This window comes from Cetorhinus maximus, chromosome 8 (assembly GCF_964194155.1).
Source record: "Cetorhinus maximus chromosome 8, sCetMax3.hap1.1, whole genome shotgun sequence".
Lineage (NCBI taxonomy): Eukaryota > Metazoa > Chordata > Chondrichthyes > Lamniformes > Cetorhinidae > Cetorhinus > Cetorhinus maximus.
Window position 1 is genome coordinate 42,363,384 of NC_135886.1, and position 21,710 is coordinate 42,385,093.

Below are 21,710 nucleotides of genomic sequence, written 5' to 3' on the forward strand. Positions count from 1 at the left end.
CTAATATCTCCTCATGTGGCTCGGTGTCGAATCTTGTTTGATAACACTCCCGTGAAGCACCTTAGGATGTTTTGTTCTGTTAAAGACACCATAAAAATACAAATTGTTGTTGATATGCTTAAATCTGCACCCCTCAAACTTGTGTAAAGAAGGAACCTGTTAAAGGAGAATGACCATGATAGGAGACAGTGAAGGTTTAGCTGGGGAAAAGAGAGTTACAAGTGCAGGTATGAAAGTTTGTGAGCAAGTTGACAGCTGAAGAGGTATTATGGTGAATGGAGAATCAAAGGTTTAGGCCATTGGCTTATGGAATTTGCTGCAGAAAAGTTCAATTTTTAATTGAAAAAACATCTCTATTTTTTTCCAATATTATGGAGACATGCATCTTGGTCATTTTATTGTAGATTTAGGGACTTGTATCATGGTCATTTTCAAAGTAAAGAAATGCTTCTCTGTATTGCATCCCTTCCACAGCCAGTCCTCCAAGATTAGTATCTAAGACGGAAGTTCTGGAAACTGCCCGGGATGTGTCCAACATGGCCATTGCACATGAAATTGTTATCAACAGCAACTTCCAGATCCAGAAGATAGAACCACCTCAGAACAGGTAAAGGCCTAATTTACTGAGCTTTGTTTCACAATTAACTTAATCATGTGCTCCCTGATGAATCTGCAAAGTTATCAACTAAGTAATTGAGCCATATAGACCAGAAAGGTCCCTGCTTAATTCTCAGCCGGCTGACCTCAATTGGGTTGGCAGTAGGGATCCTATGGTTAGCCTCAGCACTCCCAAGATAGGAAGTAGATGAGGTGGAAATATCAGATATGGCTCCCATTCCTGATTACAATTTGACAACTCATACTGAATATACAAGTGTTTGGAGTTTGGTGAAGACAGTATTAGGCTCAGCTGTAGTACGCAGGTTATATGGTATCTTGGTGGTACTCACTGTTGAGGCAGTAGGCCAGTGTCGAACTCACTACACTATTCAGTTCTTGTCTAATTGTACTATCCGGTCACTGAAGTGCAAAATCCTTTTAAAGCTACAGCCTCCGACTGATGTCAAGTACACACTGGGTGAGTTCTTAAGTATGTTGGGTAACCAACTGCAGACATTGTGGCTGAAGTATTTCCTGTAGCCTTAGAGTTTCCCTGTACAATGGTAGCCTTTTCTCTATATAACTTTTTTTGCCCAGCATGTCACAAAAATTTGCATTGGACAGCATGCGACATCGGAAGCTGCGCATATACAAAGTTGTTAAAATGTGATAGATTCTAGTAAATCTCTCATCACAATGCTCACAGTAGATCAGAGGGTATGTTAGCTTATAACAATAGGAACGGTATAATACGTGTGATGTTATACAGCTGACTGAGAATCCTTGCAAAATGGTCCTCAAGCTGAAAATTCGGTGTGTCCCAATGCAGGTTGCAAGCACAAGCAGGGCAAGGAGCGTATGCATAGGTTCATTAGGCTCCTGACTAAACATATCACCCCCATAAAGCAGCTGGAATGCCTAAACAATGCTTAAGCCAACCAATGTCGAAACGCAACAGAAGTTGAAAGGGTGGCTTCTATTCCATCAAAATAACAACTGAGGTACCCTTTGCACTTTGTTTCCAATACCCCCAGCTCTCCTGTCCCCTTTGCGTTGTGCCCTTTGCCTCCCTGCCATGTGCCCGGTGCCTCTACCACCACACCAGGAAAGTTCCCCATGATACTGGGCAGCCAGCACCACTTTCCTGCCTGCTGACACCCAGACACTTCCGGTAACGCGAGTCTTGTTTGCCACGGAAACATGCAAGTAGATTGACCTCATTTTACCTGGTGCAATCAGCTTCTTCATGTGAGCAGGGAGAGCGGCACTCTGACCGTATTAGTGGCTTCATCATTTAGTGGGAGGTGATGTGGTGTTACCAATGGAGTTTAATGGATTGGATCTCCCATGCAACTTGGAGGTCGATGATTGTGGTGAGGGTCCAGGAAGAGTGTTTAAAAAATGGAAATGAAAAAGGCTGTGACAAAATGAATGAATAAAATAAAAAGGATGAAATGGGCAAAGGGGAATAAGTTAGGAACTGAGCTTTGAAGTGATTAAACGTAGAGCAGACAGAAATAAAGGGACTGTAGCAATGTGGATGGAAAATTGGCGAATCAGCAGAAAGCAGAGAGTGGTGATGAATGGCTGTTTTCAGACTGGAGGGAAATGTGCAGTGGTCCCTTCCAAGGGAAGCTACTAGAACCACTGCTCTTTTATAATTAGAGAGATAAGGAATGCAGACCTGAATAAACTCAGGGCAGAGCAGCCAAAGCCCAGAGGAAGCCCAGGCTTCGAGGGATGAGGTAAAAATATAGGTAAAAGTGATCTCAGCCAAGGATCCCCTAAGTTTTTTTTAAACAGCCTTCTTAACTTTCCCCGCCATCTTCAAACACTGTATTTTATACGTGATGGGTTAGGTGGCAGATGGCCTACCTGCCCTTTAGTGGCTAATACCAATGGGTGGTATTTTGGGTGGGCAGTTTGCCATGTGGGGCAACTGGCCAGGTAAAATCGGGTGGAGGAGGGGCACCATGTGACCCACAGAGGACCCCCCAGCGGCAAGTGCCAGCCCTGCTGAAAGATCCTCCCCCTCCATCCTCACGATTAATCTCCCCACCCTCCTCACTGGGGTCTGTCTGATTGGCCCTGGTGAACCCCACAAACTCACCTTAATTCTAAAATCTCCTCCATGTGGCTGGCCTTCCACTGGCCAGAGCTTTTGAGGGTGGGTCATCCTCTCTTAAAGGGGAAGAATCCTCGACTGCAGGCAATTAAATGCCTAAGGAATGTACAATGCAGTCGGGGCTTCCATGACTGGCTGAGGTGGGGTTGCCCCTGACTTCCTTCTGGTAGGCGGGGCCACGGCTGCCCCGTAAACAAAGGATCATAGGACTTAGGAGCAGAAGTAGGCCATTCAGCCCTTCGAGCTTGCTTCACCATGCAATAAGGTGATAGCTGATCTGGATGTGTCTCAACTCCACTTTCCCATCTGCCCCAATGACCCTTGACTCCCTTATCTATCAAAAATCTGTCTAACTCTACCTTGAACAAATTCAATGGTCCAGCATCCACTGCTTTCTGGGAAAGAGAATTCCACAGACTAATGGTCCTCTGAGAGAAAAAAAATCTCCTCATCTCCATCTTAAATGGTAGACCTCTTATTCTTAGAATGTGTCCCCTGGTTCTCACAAGTCGAAACATCCTCCTGGTATCTACCCTATCCAGTCCCTTCAGGATCTTATATGTTTCAATAAGATCACATCTCATTCTTCTTAACTCCAATGGGTAATGGCCCAAGATGTTCAAACTCTTTTCATAAGATAAGCCCTTCAACTAAGGAATTAGTGCTATTTACCTCTGAACTGCTTCTAATGCAATTATACCTTTTTTTCAAATAAGGAGACCAAAACTGTACACAGTATTCCAGGTGTGGTCTCACCAGTGCCTTATGCAGCTGCAGTAAAACTTCCCTACTTCTATATTCTATTCCCCTTGCAATAAATGCCAATATTCCTTTAGCCTTCCTAATCACTTGCTGTACCTGCATATTAATGTTTTGTGATTCATGTACCAGGACACCCAGATCACTCTATATCACCAAGTTATGCAATCTCTCCCCGTTTAAGTAGTATACTGCTTTTCTATTCTTCCTGTCAAAGTGGACAAGTTTACATTTTCCCATGTTATACTCCATCTGCTAAACTTTTGCCCACTCAGTTAACGTGGCTATATCTCTTTGCAGACTCTCTCCTTCCTGTTGACAACTTACTTTCCTATCTATCTTGGTGTCATCAGCAAATTTAGCTACCATACATTTGGTTCCTTCATCCAAATCATTGATATAGATTGTAAATAGCTGAGGATCCAACCCTGACCCCTGTGACACTCCACTTGTTATAGTTTGCTAACCCGAAAAATACCCATTTATCCCTACTCTGCACTTCCTGTGAGCTATGCAATCCTTTATCCTTGCTAATGTTACCCCCTAAACCATGTAATGTTATCTTCTGTAGTAAATTTTGATGTGGCAACTTATCAAATTGCCTTCTGGAAATCCAAGTACACCACATCTACAGGTTCCCCTTTAACCACCTTGCATGTTACTTCCTCAAAAAATTCTAATAAATTAGTTAAGCGCAATTTCCATTTCACAAACTCATGTTGACTCTGACTGATCAAACTATGATTTTCTAAGTAGCCTGCTATAGCCTCCTTAATAATGGATTCTAGCAGTTTCCCTATGACAGATGTCAGGCTAACCTAAAATCCTGGCCTAGGAATTCTGCAGTGAGTAACTCATCCTCTGACTCCCCAAGACCTGTCCACCATCTACTGGGAACAAGTCAGGAGAGTGATAGAATTTTCTCCACTTGCCTGGATGAGTGCGGCTCCAATAACACTCAATAAGCTCAACACTATCCAGGACAAAGTAGCCCGCTTGATTGGTACCACATCCACCACCTTAAACACTCACTCCCTCCTGCACTGCTCACCCTGGCTGCCAGTGTACCATCTATAAGATGCATTGCAACAACTTGCCAAGGCTTCATCGACAGCACCTTCCAAACCCATGACTTCACCACTCAGAAGGCCAAAGGTAGCAGACGCATGGGAGTATTGCCACCACACGTTCCCCTCCAAGTCACTCACCAATCTGACTTGGAAAAATATCACTGTTCTTTCATCGTCTCTGGGTCAAAATCCTGGAACGTCCTCCCTAACAGCACTGTGGGTGTACCTACGCCACATGGACTGCAGCAGCTTCCTTCTGTGCTGCAGTGATTCTATGATATGGCAACTCCTTTGGCATCTCTTTCTTAAGAGATGTGGTCACAGGGAAATTCTCCATTAAACACCGATGCATTTTTTTCACAGTTTGGAAAGAAGAGTGAAGGAGATTGTGCACAAAGCTTTCTGGGATAGTCTGCAGGCCCAGTTAAATGAGACACCACCACAATATGCCCAGGCCATAAAGCTGCTGCAGGAAGTTAAAGAGGTAAGGGCTGGAGATGGACTGAAATCCAGTTCAGGCTGGAGTGGACCAAATTTAGCTGGTGCTAAGTTAATTGGCCCAGATTTCAATTCTTTTCCTTGGGAAAGACAGGTTGGAATTTAACACTGAAACTTCAAGGCATCTGTTTACAGCGTTACAGTGTCATTCACATTCGCTGTTCATCTGTTCAATGAATCAGTTTGTACTATAGAGTGACTTTATAAATCCTTCTCAGTTGTGCCAAATTGGCGACATTAGCGGTAAAACTGCCAAATCCGTATTTACCCTTGCACTTGGGTGAGAAAGTTTTTGAGAAGCTGCTCACATCCTGGCACGTAGGAATACTTCAGAAAGCACGAAATTGACTCTTCACTCTGCAGAAACTCTGGCCCTGAATTTCAGCTGAGGTTGTGCTGATCTCCTGCCATAGGGGTTTGGGGGAAACACTGGAGAAGTGGCGACAACTGAGCTTCCAGCTCTTTGGGCTGTTTCTCTGGCAGTTCAGCCAATCTTGTACCTTACAGCAGGGCTGGGGGACAGCCCTCCCCCACCAACCCACAAGGCCTATGATGAGCCCTGAGAAAGTTATCCTGGTAAAGGACTACACGGAGATTCTAGTGTAGGAAAGGAGAAAGAAAGAGAGAGAGAGACAGACAGGCAGAGGGATAACTTCAGGAACTTCAATTAAAAGCTGGAAAATCTATATATCAGCCATGACCAATTTGAAAACTAGGACCAGCCTAGTTTGCAAATGGAATTTTCTAACACTGCCAAAAGTATTTTCTACCAAAGCAACTACATGGCATTTTCTCTGGTCTTAACAAGTATTCAGAACCCACTAAACAGAGCCTCAAACTAATTTCAGTGTTCCCTTGAATATTGTAGCCAGAGATGGCTGGAATAGATAATCCTCTATGATAGCCCCCAAATCATTCAGCATAAATCTGGTAGCAATCAAACAGAATTGAAAAGAAACTTACAATGAATAAGGTTATCAGAGCAGATTTAAAATCTCCTTTTCAGCTGTTGAATTATAAAGAATATACAAAGGATATATATCCTGATTGGCACAGCTCACATAGGAACATTTAATGCGCCCATATTGAATTGTTCTCACCAGTCATAAAGATAAAAGGAGCAGCAGAAATGCAAGTAAAACGTTCAAACCTGCATTTCACCTGTTAGGATTTTTGCTCTCTCTTGTACCTCGTACAGGACGAGCCCCCAGTAGATAATCTCCCATTTTCCTGGCTGTCTTGGTCCAGTTCTTTCAAATCTGTCTTGATGCCTTCAATGTGCAATTACCTATACCATACATTGGGTCACATGCAAATGAGATAAGCCAGCCAGTGGCTAGAGGGGACCAGAGGCAAAATCAAAGGTCTCCGATTCAGGGCGGATTGTCCAACCCTTCTTCAGAACAGCAATAAAAACCTCATCTCCAACTCAAAATTATTCTTTTCCAGAACCTCAAAACTGGACCAATCCTTAACTCCTGCAGTATTATCTCCTTTCTACAATCTACAAGAGGCCGGATTTTACAGTCCCACCTCACCCCCGCCGGTCATGCTTTCAGCAGGCTGAGGGGGGGGGTCACAGAAAATACGAGGGGTGGAAAGCTCACCACCTTCCCATCCATCCCTGACCCAGTCCCAGTCCCCATAATACAGTTGGTGGGCAGGTGGCAAAATTGGTGCCCCGCCCACCATTTTTGCAAAAATAATTAACAGGCAATTGAGCTTGTTACCAAGCTCATTGACCCATATTTCACACTGCCAACGTCCTAAAACGGTTGACGTGCACAGGCGAGTGGGAGTGGGGAGCCCACTTTTGAAAAAAATTTTGGAAAGGCTGGAAGAAAGGCGGCAAGGAAGCGGGGTATGGCATTTGGGGGGTGCCCTTTGTGCATTGGCGGGGTGCCCTTTGTGCATTGGCAGCAATCCCCCCCCCAGATGTAACCTCCTCAGCCCTTGTTCCTGCCCACCTGGCCTCCAGAACCCACCCCCTCTAGCCTGCACAATCCCTTCCCTGCCTTAAAAGCCTGGGACTCCACTGGTTCTGTGATGCATCCATGTTTTTTGTGGGCCTGCTTGCAGTCCCAGCAGCGCCCACTACTCAGTCCTGACACTGCTGGGACTCCTTGAGCTGCCGGCCAATCAGATTGTCTGGCAGATCTCGAGGGCAGGACTTCCTCCAACTGAGAGCCAGAAGTCCCACTCCCAGCCTGTTTAACCTGCTGGCTGTGCATTATCACTCCCGGGCTGGCTTGTTTTTTAGCTCCATCAGCTGCTGGCTGACTCTTGGAATGGAGGGGCGAGCACTACGCACCCCACGCCCCCGTGAAATTCAGCCCAATGTCTTGCAACCCAAGAATGTTTCACCTATTCATGATAGTTTCATTTTATGCTCATTTCTCTCTTATTGTTTTTAATTGGGAAGCTGTCCTGCGCTGTGGACCTTTGCCTTCACAGGTTTATCAATAATATAAAACTGGCACTTCTTTTAAAACACACAACACAGTTGATTCTTGATGAACGCATAATATCAAACCTGAAATGTATAAACCGTCCAAGCAGGAGACCAGACTATCACACAATCATTGCCAGGTTAAGGTGTTACAAGGTACATAATCTTCACAGTTGGATCCATGAATCTATATCTTGGGAATTTAACAAAAGAGGAGATGTGTCAGAGAGGAGTAGAGCTGCTGATCTGAACTGAATCTTACTTATTGCTGGTTTTCTTCTCTTTAGTCACTATTGGCTCTCCTGCTTCCTGGTCACACCCGTTTACGAACCCAGATCGGTGAAGTGCTGGACATGGAGTTGATTAAGCAGCAAGCTCAGCATAATGCACTGGATATCCAGCAATTGTCCAGCTTCATCATAGGCATGATGGCAGATCTGTGTGCGCCAGTCAGGGATGCAGAGATTAAGAAGCTGAAAGGCCTCACAGAGACTGTATCACTCTTCAGGTATGTTTGGTGCGGGGAGGATGTGTGAGGATGTGATGTTGTAAACTCTAAATTTCTTCTTATGACTTTCCTTCCTAAGCGCCTCTGCCTCCTCAAAGACAATCCTCAAAGTGTACCTCTTTGACCCTGTCCTGGTATCTCCTTATGTGGTTCAGTGTCAGGTTTTGTTTGTTAACACTCCTGCGGAGTGCCGTGAGGTGCTTTGCTACATTAAAGGTGCTATTTAAATGAAAGTTGTTGTTGTCCAAGGGAGTCAGATCGAGCAATACTCTTGCAACTATTCACATAAAATCCAAATAAACTGCGTGCAAACTTCCCTCACATATTCACCTTTAGTTACTTTATCACAAAATTCTGCTATTTTAGTCATCTTGCAAGGTGTTGGGCAAAGTTCAGTAGATCTTATTAAGGTATTCATAGTCTTAGGTAGTTCAACAGTAAGTATTTATTAACTACTAGAAACTATATACGAAGGTCCAAGCTAGGGGCTGTCTCCATGCTTGCTTCTACACATGGCTCTGTCCAACAACTATACTGACCTCTAGGTATGAGTCATGTGTTACATCACTGCGTGGGCAGTACTGTACTCAGCTCCACGTTAACCCTTTATGTTCTGGATCCTTATACTAAGTCAGGTGTGATTTCCCTTTGTAAATCTATGCTTGCTTTTGCCAGATTGTTTATATCTCCATAAATGTTCAACCAATTTATAATAATCAATTCTAGAAGTTTCCCACATACCAAGGAAACAATTTCATTAGGAATATAGTAATTGCTATACAAAAGAAGATCAAGATCCATCCATTAGAAAGAATTTAGGGAATGGAAACAGGTCATTCAGACCATCAGTTCCTGGCCGTTGCATGATAAAACAGTAATGGAATTGTTGATGACTCCTTAGCAATTAATCTCTATCAATTAGTTCATAACAGACCCAGCCATGAGGTGAGGAAATCTCCAGTGGCAGTAAGCTTTGGGAACCATAGATCCAAAGTTGCCTTTTCCTCCCGAATATGCTACAATTACCATATGCCCTGCCTCAACTTACTCATTTACTGTATCCAAAAATAGTAATTTTGAAAGAAATCTCATTTGTATTTGAATGAATCAATACCATCTTCTTCCACCATCTCCCTAGTTATCCTGTTCCATAGTTTGGCCACTCGCTCACTGCAATAATGGGGCAACTTTAACCCCAAAAAGCAAGTGGGTTTGGATCGAATAGGAAGTTAAAATTTTAAGTCTCAAAGCTTACCCCAAAAAACTTCACAGTGGTGGAAAAACCTGGACTTCCAATCAAAACTCCCCTCCCTCTGCTCCCAAAACCCAGCCCAGTAAATATCGGGGCTGTCCCTTCAAACACAAGCTGCATCCTCTAGTTCTACCACATTTCCAGTTACAATCCCTTCTGGATCAGCTCTTCCGATGATGATTATTATCCATTCGCTATATACCCACGCACTTTATAAATTCATCAAATCCACCAATGGGATTATCAACCCTAGGCTGCAGTGTTATCAGTATAAGCCATCTAAATTAATTGATTAGGTCAGAACCTTGTAATTTTACACTGTTAAAGGATGTTAAACTTTGACAGTAAAACTTCATAACAAATCATCTGTGGCCTCTTATGTTCATTCGTTTTTAAATACGTTCAAGAGATCACCTAGTGAAACGTCTCACAATTTATTTGCTTTCTCTGCAGTTAGTAACTCTGCTTAGGTGTACACTAAGCATATCAGAGTGAAACAGCCTATATTGCCAAGAGAGGAATGAAATCTCTAATCGGTCTGACTTTATCATCACTTAGGGAAATCTTCCGTGTGCTTGACCAGATGAAGATCGACATGGCAAACTTCACCATGAAAACCTTGAAGCCTCATCTACAACAAGAATCCATCCAATACGAACGCAGCAAGTTCCAGGAGTTCCTCAACAAACAGCCCAGTAAGCAACTCATTGAAAGGCTCATTGCTCAGCCTGTCTTGGCACTGAGCTATTGAGAAGATAAGCTGCAGGGACTAAAGAGAGTTCATGCAAAGAATTGCCTGAGAACTGGGAAGCAGGAGTTGTGTGCTCAAAATGAAGGGAGAATGTGGAGACGAGGGGGTGGGGAGTGGGGAACGAATTGCTCTGGTTGCTAAATTGTTAATGCCTTATTTCCGGATGCAGTTGCAATGTTGCTGCACATATTGTTGTCAGAGTGATTCCTCCCTCCTCCAAAGGAGAGTTAAATACAATTATTTTGTGGATATTTAAGAGACAGAGTAAATCCAACTTTTAAATTTGCTAAACTCTACCTACAGCCTTACATACTAAAATAAATCAGATGAAAGGCATCAAGGGAAGTAGTGGTGAAGGTCTGGTGTGAGCTGAGGCTTCACACTGTAAACTAGGCCTTAACGTTTGATGCATATGAGCTTAAATTGTTCTCGACCCCCTGGATTAAAATCATTTTTCGGAATCAGATCCTCAGTTCAATTTCAATATCCCCCCCCACATGCCACCTAAAAAAAAGATATTGTATCCTGACCAACATTGCATTGTTATATTTCTTTCCCCCACAAGATCTAAAATTGTTTGTAGATCTCTTCACAGGTCAGGAATCAAACCATGGACCTTTTGGGTCTATATGGCTCAGTTGGTAAAGGCAACAGGTAATTGAGCCTGTGTTACAGTAGTTTCCTATCATGCCATTGTTACCTTCCTCCTTTCCCCACTTCTCAGATGCTTTGGAGCACACGACTGCATGGCTGAAGGCAGCAACAGAAGAAACTGTCAATTCAGTCTCATCATCTCATGGCAACTGTCCAGCAGTGGTGAGCCCGATAATGGTGTTGAATCAAGGCTTCATGAACTTGCTGAAATGGAACCAGGTCACCGATACTTATCCAGAGGTAAGCTCCAAGCCACCAGTGTGCGGAAAATGCCATTCAAACATGTTAAGGAGTGCTGTGCCCTTTACTTATTGTTGTTGCCAGGCTGGGGTATGCGGATAGCCTGCTCTGTGCTGCAAGTGGACAGTACTTTCAATAAAGGTGAACAACCATAAACTGACAGGACAAACTTCATGGACTTAGCTGAAGTACCTTATACACCACCTCTCCATTTCCTCGTTTAAGATGCTGTAAGTGTGCCAGAATCAATTAAATTAGTCCTATAACTTCTAATTAATCAGCCTAGGGTTGATAATCCCACTGGTGGATTTGATGAATTTATAAAGTGCATGGGTATATAGCATCATACGGTACGTAGGGACTGAATTAGTATCAATAGACAATCATGTTGTTGAGTGATTGTGTTACTTTAAGTTAAGGCCAGCCTTAGGCCTATGCTGCCAATTTGATAACATACTCTCTGCTCCTCAACTACACCTGTGCAGGTCTTCTTGTGCCTTTCACTTACAATCTCTTTGACCCAGGACACATGAAGTTGACATGACCTAACAGCTCCACATTATTGTATGAACGCACATGTTAACTTCAGCAGTGCAACAATATGGAAAAAAACACATGCAATGAGAAGGCAAGGACATACACAGCCTTTGTAGGACACTCTCAGTCCAATTGGTACGCATGTGTGGAGCCAGTTTGTCATGATAGTGATGGAACTGAGCTCTCTCCTTCTCCCACCTGCCTCTACTCAGTCACGCTCTGGCATTGTTCTGGTGTGGTCTTGTACATAATTCCTATTGACAGGTGGGAGCATTTCATGTGGCTTTAGGGAGAGACCGGGGGACGAGGCCTAGAGTCAGACTCAGCCTAGTCCCCTGAACAAAATAGAACAATCCTTGGCAATTGTATATAAGGCCCATATTTGCTGATCAACTGTGAGGTGGGCCTCATGACCTTTTGCCCCATAGGGCTTTGGAAAGTGCAAGGCCATCTCTGGAGATAGTGTCAGGTTCCATAATACCTTCTGCATAATTAACCCCGAAAGGCCATCGGACATCAGAAAAATAAACAAGTTGAAAGAAATAAAATAGAATCTATTTAGCAGTTGACTTTTGCAATTGGCAGTTGGCAGCACTGATGGTGAGACTCACTCCAAGAACAACAACAGCGAATGGGTTTCCTGATCCCTTGTCAAGAAGCTGGGAGGCTGTCTGCCTCATGCAGATCATTCCTCCAACAATTTAAATTCAAAATAGTCATTAAAGTTCAGGTTTATTTTGATGATAGGGTGCTTCAAGTCATTTATTAAGAGTAAATGAATGGTACTGTCTGCACCTGAAACTGTCCATCATTTCTGGAGCCAACATCACACCTGCCTGCACCCACAGAAAAGAAAATTAACATTGTTGGCTCCTCGTCTCCCCGCTCCCACCAGTTTTATCAGAATGAGTTCCCTTCCTACGTAAACAGAGTATCAAAATGAAATTCTTTGCAGATTGTGATGGGGGAGGGGCAAAGCACTGAGATGGGAAGAAAGCAATTAAAATGGAGAAATGAAACCGCTCAGGAAAACAGCCTCCAAAATATAATTGAAGTCACCTGCAATTCGGGAACTTCATCATCTTCACTGTCTCTGACAGAAAAGTAGTTCTGAAAATAAAACTCAGCACAATCAAGCACTGCTCTGGGTTTGGAGATGCCGAATTGCATTCTTCCCTAAAGATGGCAAAACCTTCACTTGTCACCAAGGTTACTTTCGGAGGGATGAACACTTTTATCAGGCCAGGTTTTTCTTTGCGTTGCTCTTATCTCCCTTCTTTTCCTGAAGGTCCGGGACACAGTTCCTGGGTGCCGGCAGACCTTTCGATATCGTGACCACGTGGTCCTTCGGGTGTGAGTCTATGCTGTGGGTGTTAGTAAGCTATTCACAGGTCACAGCAAATACCAGTCTCAACATGCACACCGTATGTTGTCCAGCAAAGATCATTCAATGACAATCAGTTATTGGTTTCCCTCCCTACTCATGTCCCCATAGCCCATAGTCTGCCTGGTCCTTTTCTAACACATGCAACAGTGGTGCTGGCTGGTTCTAGTTAATCATCACTGACACGGAATGAAAACAGCCTTAACTGACTTAACACTTTTTAAATGAGCTAACACTGCTCAGGCGATCCCTCAATTCCACTGTACAGCAGTGATTTATTGGAAGTTATAGTCTTCCCGTTGACAAACAACATGAACCAACACATTTTTTTCCTCCCCACACAGACTGTGCTGATGGACAGATCACGTCTACAGGAACTGCAACAGAGAGTCGATCAGCTGACCCTGGTGGCCTCCATCCTATTGGTAACCAGTAATACAGTAGGATCAGCCATTTGTGGTTTGCCTGGGTTTGTAGATAAAGTAAAGCAGGTCACTTGTGCCTTGTTGGATGGGCTGAACCACAAGTAAGTTAATCTGACCACTTGTGTCTCCAGGAAGTGACAGCAGAGACAGAATATGCGATAATTACAACTCTATCCCTTCAGTGTATGCAAGTGAAAATGTTGCAAGGTGCAAAACAACTTTCAGCTGTGAGAGTATAGACAGACATCTGTGTGGTCCGCTATTTCACAATGACTGTGGAAGGCTGACAACCTAATGCACATCATCTCTAGTTTCAGTCTCACCTTGTGTTATGATAAAATGGTAGATTTGGAAGTAGGAGGCTCTTTCGTCCTATTTGATTCCATCATTCCAAAACACTAATTCTACAGCCTTCACTTTTCAGCATTGAAGTGTCTTTTAAATGTGCAGTCCTGGCCTCTAACACACCATCAAGCAACACGTTGCAGCTTTCAATCATCCTCTATGTAAAGAAATCCTTCCAAGCTTGGGCTATTTAGTCTTGCCTTCTCCAGCCACGGAGCTCCGTGTTCTCTCTGACTTTCACCAGCCATGGGCCTCGATATCCTGGCTCACCTTCTCAGTTCAGGCTTTGTATGTTAATGATCCCACCGTGTCTGCTTTGCTAGCAAATTAACCTGGTTGTAATGGCCCTACTTCATTTATCAAATGCAGATGGTTAACCATGGGAAAGGCCTCATTTTAAGCTTTTAAACTAAGAAAACCTTCCCAGGTTCATTCACTTTCAGGGCTATCAGAGGCATTTTGGAGTGTAAAGCTAAAAAGTATAACTGAAGGTTGACTGTAATAGGCTCGGAACCAGTCATTTTATCGAACCTTTGGAATGTCACTTACCTTATAATTGTTTGCCCAACATATGTGGGCATGGGACTTGCATATATATAACAAGGATACATGATTGTTCATGAATTTAGATGTGTTTTAGGTGCAATAAGCAAAGTAGGTCATCAAAAGACTGAAATGCTGGTCAAAAACTTTGACAGACATAAGGATATATAGAGCCATTAAGGCACAGAAGGAGACCATTCAACCCATACTGGCTCTCCATTGAGTAATCCAATCATTCCCCTTCCCCTGCTGTATCCCCATGGCCCTGTATTTCCCTCGAGAGCTTGACATTATTCATTATCTCAGCTTCCACCATACCAGTAAGCAGTGAGTTTCAGGTTATTAGCACTCGCTGTGTAAAAAAGATCTCACATCTCCCCTGCATCTCTAGTCCAAAACCTTAAATCTGTCTCTCCTAGTCCTCGTACCATCAGCTAATTTGTCTACCTTATCTAAACCTGTCATAATCTATGTAAGAGAATACAGAAGTCTCATATAAATCAAGAAACATTACAGAACTTAACCTTACCAATGCTTTCTGACCCACAACTTACGTGGCACATCTAGGCCCCTTGGTGCTTACCTCTGATGAGGTATTAAGTGGAAGTATCTACAGCTGTTAATTCGAGTTATGATTCTCTTCTCTTTTTCTGGATTGCTTGGGAGTTGGTCCCAGTTGCGAAACACACCTCCAATCAGCTCGAACCAATAAACCAATCATCCAGCTAAGTGTAAAAGAAGTGGACGGTATTTAGAACATAAAATACTGGAAACAACCTCAAAAGCCCAGGCAACATATGTGTAGAGGGAAACAGAGTTAATGGGCTGAATTCTTCGAGCAGGGAACAAGTCCTACCACCAGGGCCTGAAGTGGGAGTTGACCCGGTGCCAGCGGGATGTGGAACCCTAGGGAGGAATTTTACTGACGGTGGCTAATTAAGAGGCCACCCACCCGCCGGGACTGCTGTGCAATTAGGGGCAGCAGTCTACTCCCAGAGCTACTGACCCAATCAGAGGGCTAACAGCCTCAGCATTGCCACCACTAGAAGTGGCCACTGCTGAGACTGCAGCATAAAGGAGAGGGTACCTCTATGACAAGATGCCCTCAAAGATGAAGTACATTCTTTTCAGCAAGCCAGTGGCGGAGCCACAGCCATGGAGGCAGCTATTACTGTTGGGGGGTCCCCTCCGTGGGCCATGGAACAACCATAAAGAAGGACGCCAGTGAACTTGCTAGGAGACTGTCAGAGTTTACCTGGCTGTCTCTCCATGTGGCAACGGCCCCACCCGATGGCAATAGAATACCAGCAGGGGCGGGAGATGGCCCTTACTTGTGCCCTTAATTGCCTGAATTGACTGCCCGGTAAAGGCCCGGGCCTCTGAGGTTCCTGCTGCTGGTGGAGGGAAGATGTCAGCCCGTTGCCATGGGGCTGGTAAAATCCAGCCCAATGGTTTAGCTCAATGACCTTCCATCAGAGTGGGCTGTGTTGACAACTGAGGAAAACAAAATGGCCACTGCTGGTAAAATGGATTCTTGGATATAGAGCAACCCCTGCTTCACATTTCGATATAAACTAATTTCTCTTCTGTTTTGTGCACAATAGTTTCAAAATAGGAGTTATTTTCACTGTTTGGGAGGTTTTGTTTTTGGAAATTAGGGGGTAATTTTTATTTCTCCCAGAATCTTTTATATCTTAACACTACTTAAACCCGATGCCAAACCTCTGCAGGGGCCCGCAAGCCAACAGCTTGGACCCATCATCAGATTTTTACTCATTCCTAGAACCTTTCCACAAACATGTATGAGGAGAAAGCTGTCTTCATTCTGAGATTCTTGTTGGGAGTATTCTCACACATATTTTAGAAAATGTTAACTTAAACCAGATTTCTTTTGTTTGTTTTCCTCCTTGCCCCTATTTTAAGTCCCTCCTCCTAGTCCTATTGCCATGTTCCGTGTTCCGTTCAGTGTAAGGGACCATCTGGGCTCTGTTCCTTTTGCCTGTTTGGTTCGCTAACAGGAGGATAGGGGCGTTTGAAGGGAGGAGGTTTCCTGCCATTGCCGTTTTTTTCTCTATATCACAAGCCCAGTTGAAGCTTTGATCTTTACAGCCTCAAACAGCTGAGGCTTTGATTTTGAATCCTGAATAAGGTGATATAACCAAAGGATCCCTCTCCATCATTATCAACAGAAAACAGTAGATTAAAAGATTCTTGTTTTGCTGCTCCTGTTAATCTCCACCATATTCAGGTTAGAAGAATCTCTACTTGCAGTCAGCGACCAGATATCTAGAGAGGTCAAGTCACTTCCTGAACATGGGTACACTCCTCTGACAAGCGAGCAAGAAGCCATTTTAAAAGGACAAATCAGAAGCATTACACAGAGAGACAATGTCATTCGTAACCTGATAGGTGAGTCATCTGTACAATTTTCAAAGTAAGCCAAGTACTCCTGGAGTGCAATCAGTGAAGCTGAGGCAATTTTTTGAATGATATTAAGCTGTCTTGTCATCGCTACTTAAAAAAAAAATGTGTTGTTGTTCTTTACTCAGAGCTGATGTGAATTATAACAAAATTTCCATTTATAATCAGCATTAATAATGTCCAGAATGGCTCACCTAGTTAATGCAATGCCCATTGTGGAACTGAAGCACACTGACCAGCATGATCCCAGGATGGATTTTGATTCTCAGAATCATAATCACACAGAATTGTTCCGGTGCAGAAGGAGGCCATTCAGCCCATCGTGTCTGCACAGTGTCTCCGAATGAGCATTATGACTCAGTGCCATCCTCCTTCCTCTTCCCCATAACCCTGCATATTGTTTTTACCTAAATAATCATCTAATGCTCTCTTGAATGCCTCACACTTCCACCACACTTCCAGGCAGTGCATTCCAGACCCGAACCACTCGCTGTGTGAAAAAGTTTTTTCTCACATCGCATTTGCTTCTTTTGCAAATCACTTTAAATCTGTGCCCTCTCGTTCTTGATCCTTTTACAAGCGGAACAGTTTCTCCCTATCTGCTCTCTCCCACCCCCTCATGATTTTGAACACCTCTATCAAATCCCCCCTTAGCCTTCTCCTCTCCAAGGAGAACAGTCCCAACCTCTCCAATCTATCTTCATAACTGAAGTTTCTCATCTCTCTCTAATGCGTTCACATCCATCCTTAAGTGTGGCACCCAGAACTGTACACAATACTCCAACTGAGGTCTAACTAATGTCCAATACAAGTTCAGCATAACCTCCTTGCTCTTGTACTCTATGCCCCTATTAATAAAGACTAAGATACTGTATACATCATTCACTCCTCTCACGACCTGTCCAGCCACCTTGAATGACTTATGCACATATACACCCAGGTCCCTCTGCTCCTGCACCCCCTTTAGAGTTGTATCCCTTATTTTCTATTGTCTCTCCATGTTCTTCCTACCAAAATGGATCACCTCACACTTCTCTGCATTGAACTTCATCTGCCACCTATCTGCCCACTCCACCAACTTGTCTATGTCCTTTTGAAGTTCTACACTGTCCTCCTCTTGTTTACAGTGTTTCACAGTTTTGTATCATCCACAAACTTTGAACTTGCCCCCTGCACACCAAGACCTAGATCATTAATATATATCAGGAAAAGCAAGGGTCCCAATACCGTCCCCTGGGGAACTCCGCTACAAACCTCCCTCCAGTGTGAAAAATATCCATTAACCATTACTCGCTGTTTCCTATTCCTCAGCCAGTTTTGCATCCACATTGATACTGTCCCTTTTATTCCATGAGCTATAACTTTTCTCACAAGTCTGTGTGCAGCACTGTATTGAATGCCTTTTGAAAGTCCATATACACCACATCAATAGCATTACCCTCATCAGCTCTCTCTGTTACCTCTTCAAACAACTCCAGTAAGTTAGTTAAACACGACTTTCCCTTAAGAAATCCATGCTGGCTCTTCCTAACCAACCCAAATTGATTGTTTCTAGAAGCTTCCCCACCACCAAAGTTAAACTGACTGGTCTGTAATTGCTGGGCTTATCATTACAACTTGTTTTGAACAAGGGCGTAATGTTTGCAATTCTCCAGTCCTTCGCCACCTCCCCAAATCTAGGGAAGACTGAAAGATTATGGCCAGTGCCCCTGAAATTTCCACTGTCACTTCCTTCAATATTCTCATCTGGTCCCAGTGCCTTGTCAACTTTAAGTACCGACAGTTTATCTAATATCTCCTCCTTATCCGTTTTGAATCCTTCTAGTGACAGAGTTTCCTCTTCTGTCACCTTAGCCTGGGTATCATCTGCTTCCTTGGTAAAGACAGATCCAAATACCTCAGCAATGCCCCCTGTCTCCATGTGTAAATCCCCCATTCGGTCCCTAATCAGTCCTACTCCTTCTTTTACCACCTTTTTACTATTTATGTGCCTATAGAAGACTTTGAGATTTCCCTTTTATGTTGGCTGCCAGTCTTTGCTTCTCTTAATAGCTTCTTCACCTCTCCTCTGAACTTCCAGCATTCTGCTTGGTTCTCAATTGTATTTTCTACCTGACACCTGTCACAAGCACACTGTGCTGAATGAGTTGACCTCAGGCCGAGCAGGAAATTGGGCATAAAGCCCGTATAGGAGAGAAATCAGTCAGAGTTCCCACCCATCAGTTATGATGCCCTCTGCCCTCTGCCCTCCCAGCCTGTCACAATTGTCTTTGATCAGACATAAAATTGGTAAAATGCCAAAAGACACTGACATCTGCAGAGCTGGACCCCAGTACAGGTCAGTGCCTAGAGCAGAAAATGGAAGAGAGGGAACAACAGCTTACAATAAGTTTCTACAAACAGAATCAAGGGCTTATGAGAAATATTGTCAACATTCACACCATTAATTAGGAATATGCTGTGGGTAGGGAATGTTCACCAATACGTTTTTCCCCCTTGATCTTGGCACAAGAGGTAACTATCCACAGATCTTGCTCATTGCAAAACAATCCAAACATCTGGATAATTCAACCAAACATGATCCAAACATCTGTGCAGTTTAAATGAAACATTTATATCTCCACCATTTCCCAGATCTTAGTCTCTGGGTTCAAGACCCCACCAAATTCCTGCTTGAAGGTAAATATATTTTGCAATCACTGTATTTATATTGAAACGTGTTCCATATATTATCTGAGAACAATTCATACTTTTTAATATTCATAGTTTTTCTTTAATCGTCTTCTGCACTGCCTGCTAGACCATGCCTTGCTAGGCCCTACTCTGCTGGACTCCTATGCGTTGTTATTTAGCTGGTTTCATTGTCCAAGATCTCTTTCTGTAGGTGAGCGGATCCACTCATACCTGAAGGGTTTTCTCAACTTCCCGGGTCCACAGAACTGCTTTCCTGCTCTCCCAGGGGGGCTTGCTCCAGTTCAGGCAGAGCTCAAGGAGATTGGCTGCATTTTTAGTCGTATACTGCACCACAACAGGATGGTGTTTGGACCCTATTACTCAGGGATTCTGGTGAAGCTGCTCTTCATGGACAGTGATGCCGGGATGGACTCTCGCTGAGTCTGAAAGCAGGAACTACGGTAGGTCATTGGGTAAGGACCAAAAATGTTAGAAATGAAGAAGCAACATCTTAACCCTGTCCTTTTAGCCAGGGTGCACCTAGAATTACATAAAATGCTCAGGATAGTAAAAATTGCTTGTGGTTTTATCCAAGAAACATAACTCCCATTACATCCAATATTCTGGTACCTTAATAGCTATTGGCAACTATTAATATTCATTGAAAAGCAGACTTGTTTTTCTGTTTTTACTCCCTATTGTTGGATCTCCATGTACCATATATTTTTCATGGATAAGAGGGTAAGTAGGCAGTCTATTCCCAGCATGACTTGGATGCCCTTCAGATTGTGTGAGAATATATGTTACTCGTGGGCTGATTGCGCTTATCGGCTTTAGGAACCTTTGCCATGGTTTCACCTTGCAGGACCGCAGTACACTGTCATTCTCACCTATGGATTTCTCAGCTCCAGAGGACTGTGGATGCTCCATTGTTCAGTATATTCAAAACAGAGATTAATAGATTTTTGAGTACTAAGAGAATGAAGGAGATAGTACAGGAAGGCAGAGTTGAAGTAAAAGGTCATCCCTGATCTTTCTGAATGATAGAGCAGGCTCAAAGGGCCTTTAGCTTGTCCCCTTATGGACCTCAGCAAAGGCATTCAAAGTACATTAGAATGGTTCCACCCAGACACAGTATGAATGAAGCTACTACATTAACAAATTTTATTATAATTGACCTTCATAAATAAAGCACATCCAGTAAATGTTAGTTTTACTGGGATAAGAGAGGAGGAGACAACTGTCTGTTTCTTTGTATAAATAACTCTGCCCCAATTTGTAAAATGCTCCCAAATAAATGACTCTCTATTAAGAGTGCGTTCCGACCCAGTGATCCTGATTACTGTACTAAGATTATTTAGTTGTGGAATACAGGCCCTGGCCTGGACTCCATTCACCTTTCTCTTTCCCTCATTCCCCCACACTCTGCTGCTAGTGAACAATCTCTGAACATCATTCTACATCTGATCTAAATTAATACCAAGATAGGTGTCCTAGCTGGAGTCTGGCATTGTACTGAACAGTTGATCCTCTGTGTCCATTCAATAACAGAATGGATGAATGTGCTCAGTTTTCACCCACATAATTGACTTCCAGACAGCCCTGCCATTAGAAAGTCACCCAAAGGGGAAAACCTGGATCCCTTCAATATGTTGGGCCTTAACTCTCAATCTCCCCAGCTCGGATTGAGGAGTACCCCAAAGATGCACTGGGGAATCCCCTTTGGAAGTTCACAGGTAAAGTTTGCATGGCAACTGCTCGGAAGTGCAAGTTTTCCCTGGGCCATTGGCCTGCACTGGGAACCATCTGAAAATGCAATATAATTCACAAACTTCAGATGGTTCTGACTGGGTTACACCAATAGTTACCCAGAAAAAGTTAGAAGAATTGAAACCACTTCTAACTTCTGGGTTACTATTATACAGACCCCCCATGAGACTACCTTCACACCCTCACCTCTCAAATACCTCCCCCCATGGGACTAGCCCCATGTCCTGACCACCCCAGGGGACTCCCCCACTCCCTTCCAACCCCCACCCCCAACAGGCACCACACCCCTGACCACCCAGGGGTCACCCACTATTCCCCTGCAGTATTCCTCCCCGCCACCCCCGGCGGCCCGACTAGACCCGACCCAAGGCCCGACCCTCACCACACACCCCTCCTCAAGGCCCAAACCCTCTCTGACCTCCGACCTTCCTGACTTCCGACCCCCAATCCCCCAAATCTTATCAACCAACCTTAGACACTTATCTTCTCCCTGGCCTATCCAGGAACTTTAAATTCCACTGGACCTTTAAACTTACTTGGGTTATGGCAGCTAGTACCGTAGAAAAAGGGGGCATGATCTCCTTCACTTCGACTCTCTGGCACTTCGATGCTGGGCCCTGGGGACGCGCTGCACTGCCTGGATCTCGCCCAGCCTGAGTCGGAAGGTTGGGTGAGATAGGATCAAAGAAAGATTAGTCTAAGTAAT

General features: G+C 43.8%; 1 protein-coding gene across 4 annotated transcripts in view; it reads left to right on the top strand.

Moving 5' to 3' along the window:
* The window catches only part of LOC144683578 (T-complex protein 11-like protein 1), a 53,552-nt gene that overhangs the window by 21,354 nt on the left and 10,488 nt on the right, over positions 1-21,710 (top strand). For all 4 annotated transcript variants that reach the window (XR_013577292.1, XR_013577293.1, XR_013577294.1 and 1 more), the window contains exons 2-9: positions 475-607; positions 4,918-5,038; positions 7,789-8,009; positions 9,820-9,956; positions 10,737-10,906; positions 13,172-13,353; positions 16,389-16,549; positions 19,446-19,695. Coding sequence is in view for 1 of the 4 variants with exons in the window: in XM_078546729.1 (XP_078402855.1) it covers positions 475-607; positions 4,918-5,038; positions 7,789-8,009; positions 9,820-9,956; positions 10,737-10,906; positions 13,172-13,353; positions 16,389-16,549; positions 19,446-19,675 (1,355 nt within the window). In the remaining 3 variants the exon portion in view is untranslated. The remainder of the gene's footprint in view (positions 1-474; positions 608-4,917; positions 5,039-7,788; positions 8,010-9,819; positions 9,957-10,736; positions 10,907-13,171; positions 13,354-16,388; positions 16,550-19,445; positions 19,696-21,710) is intronic.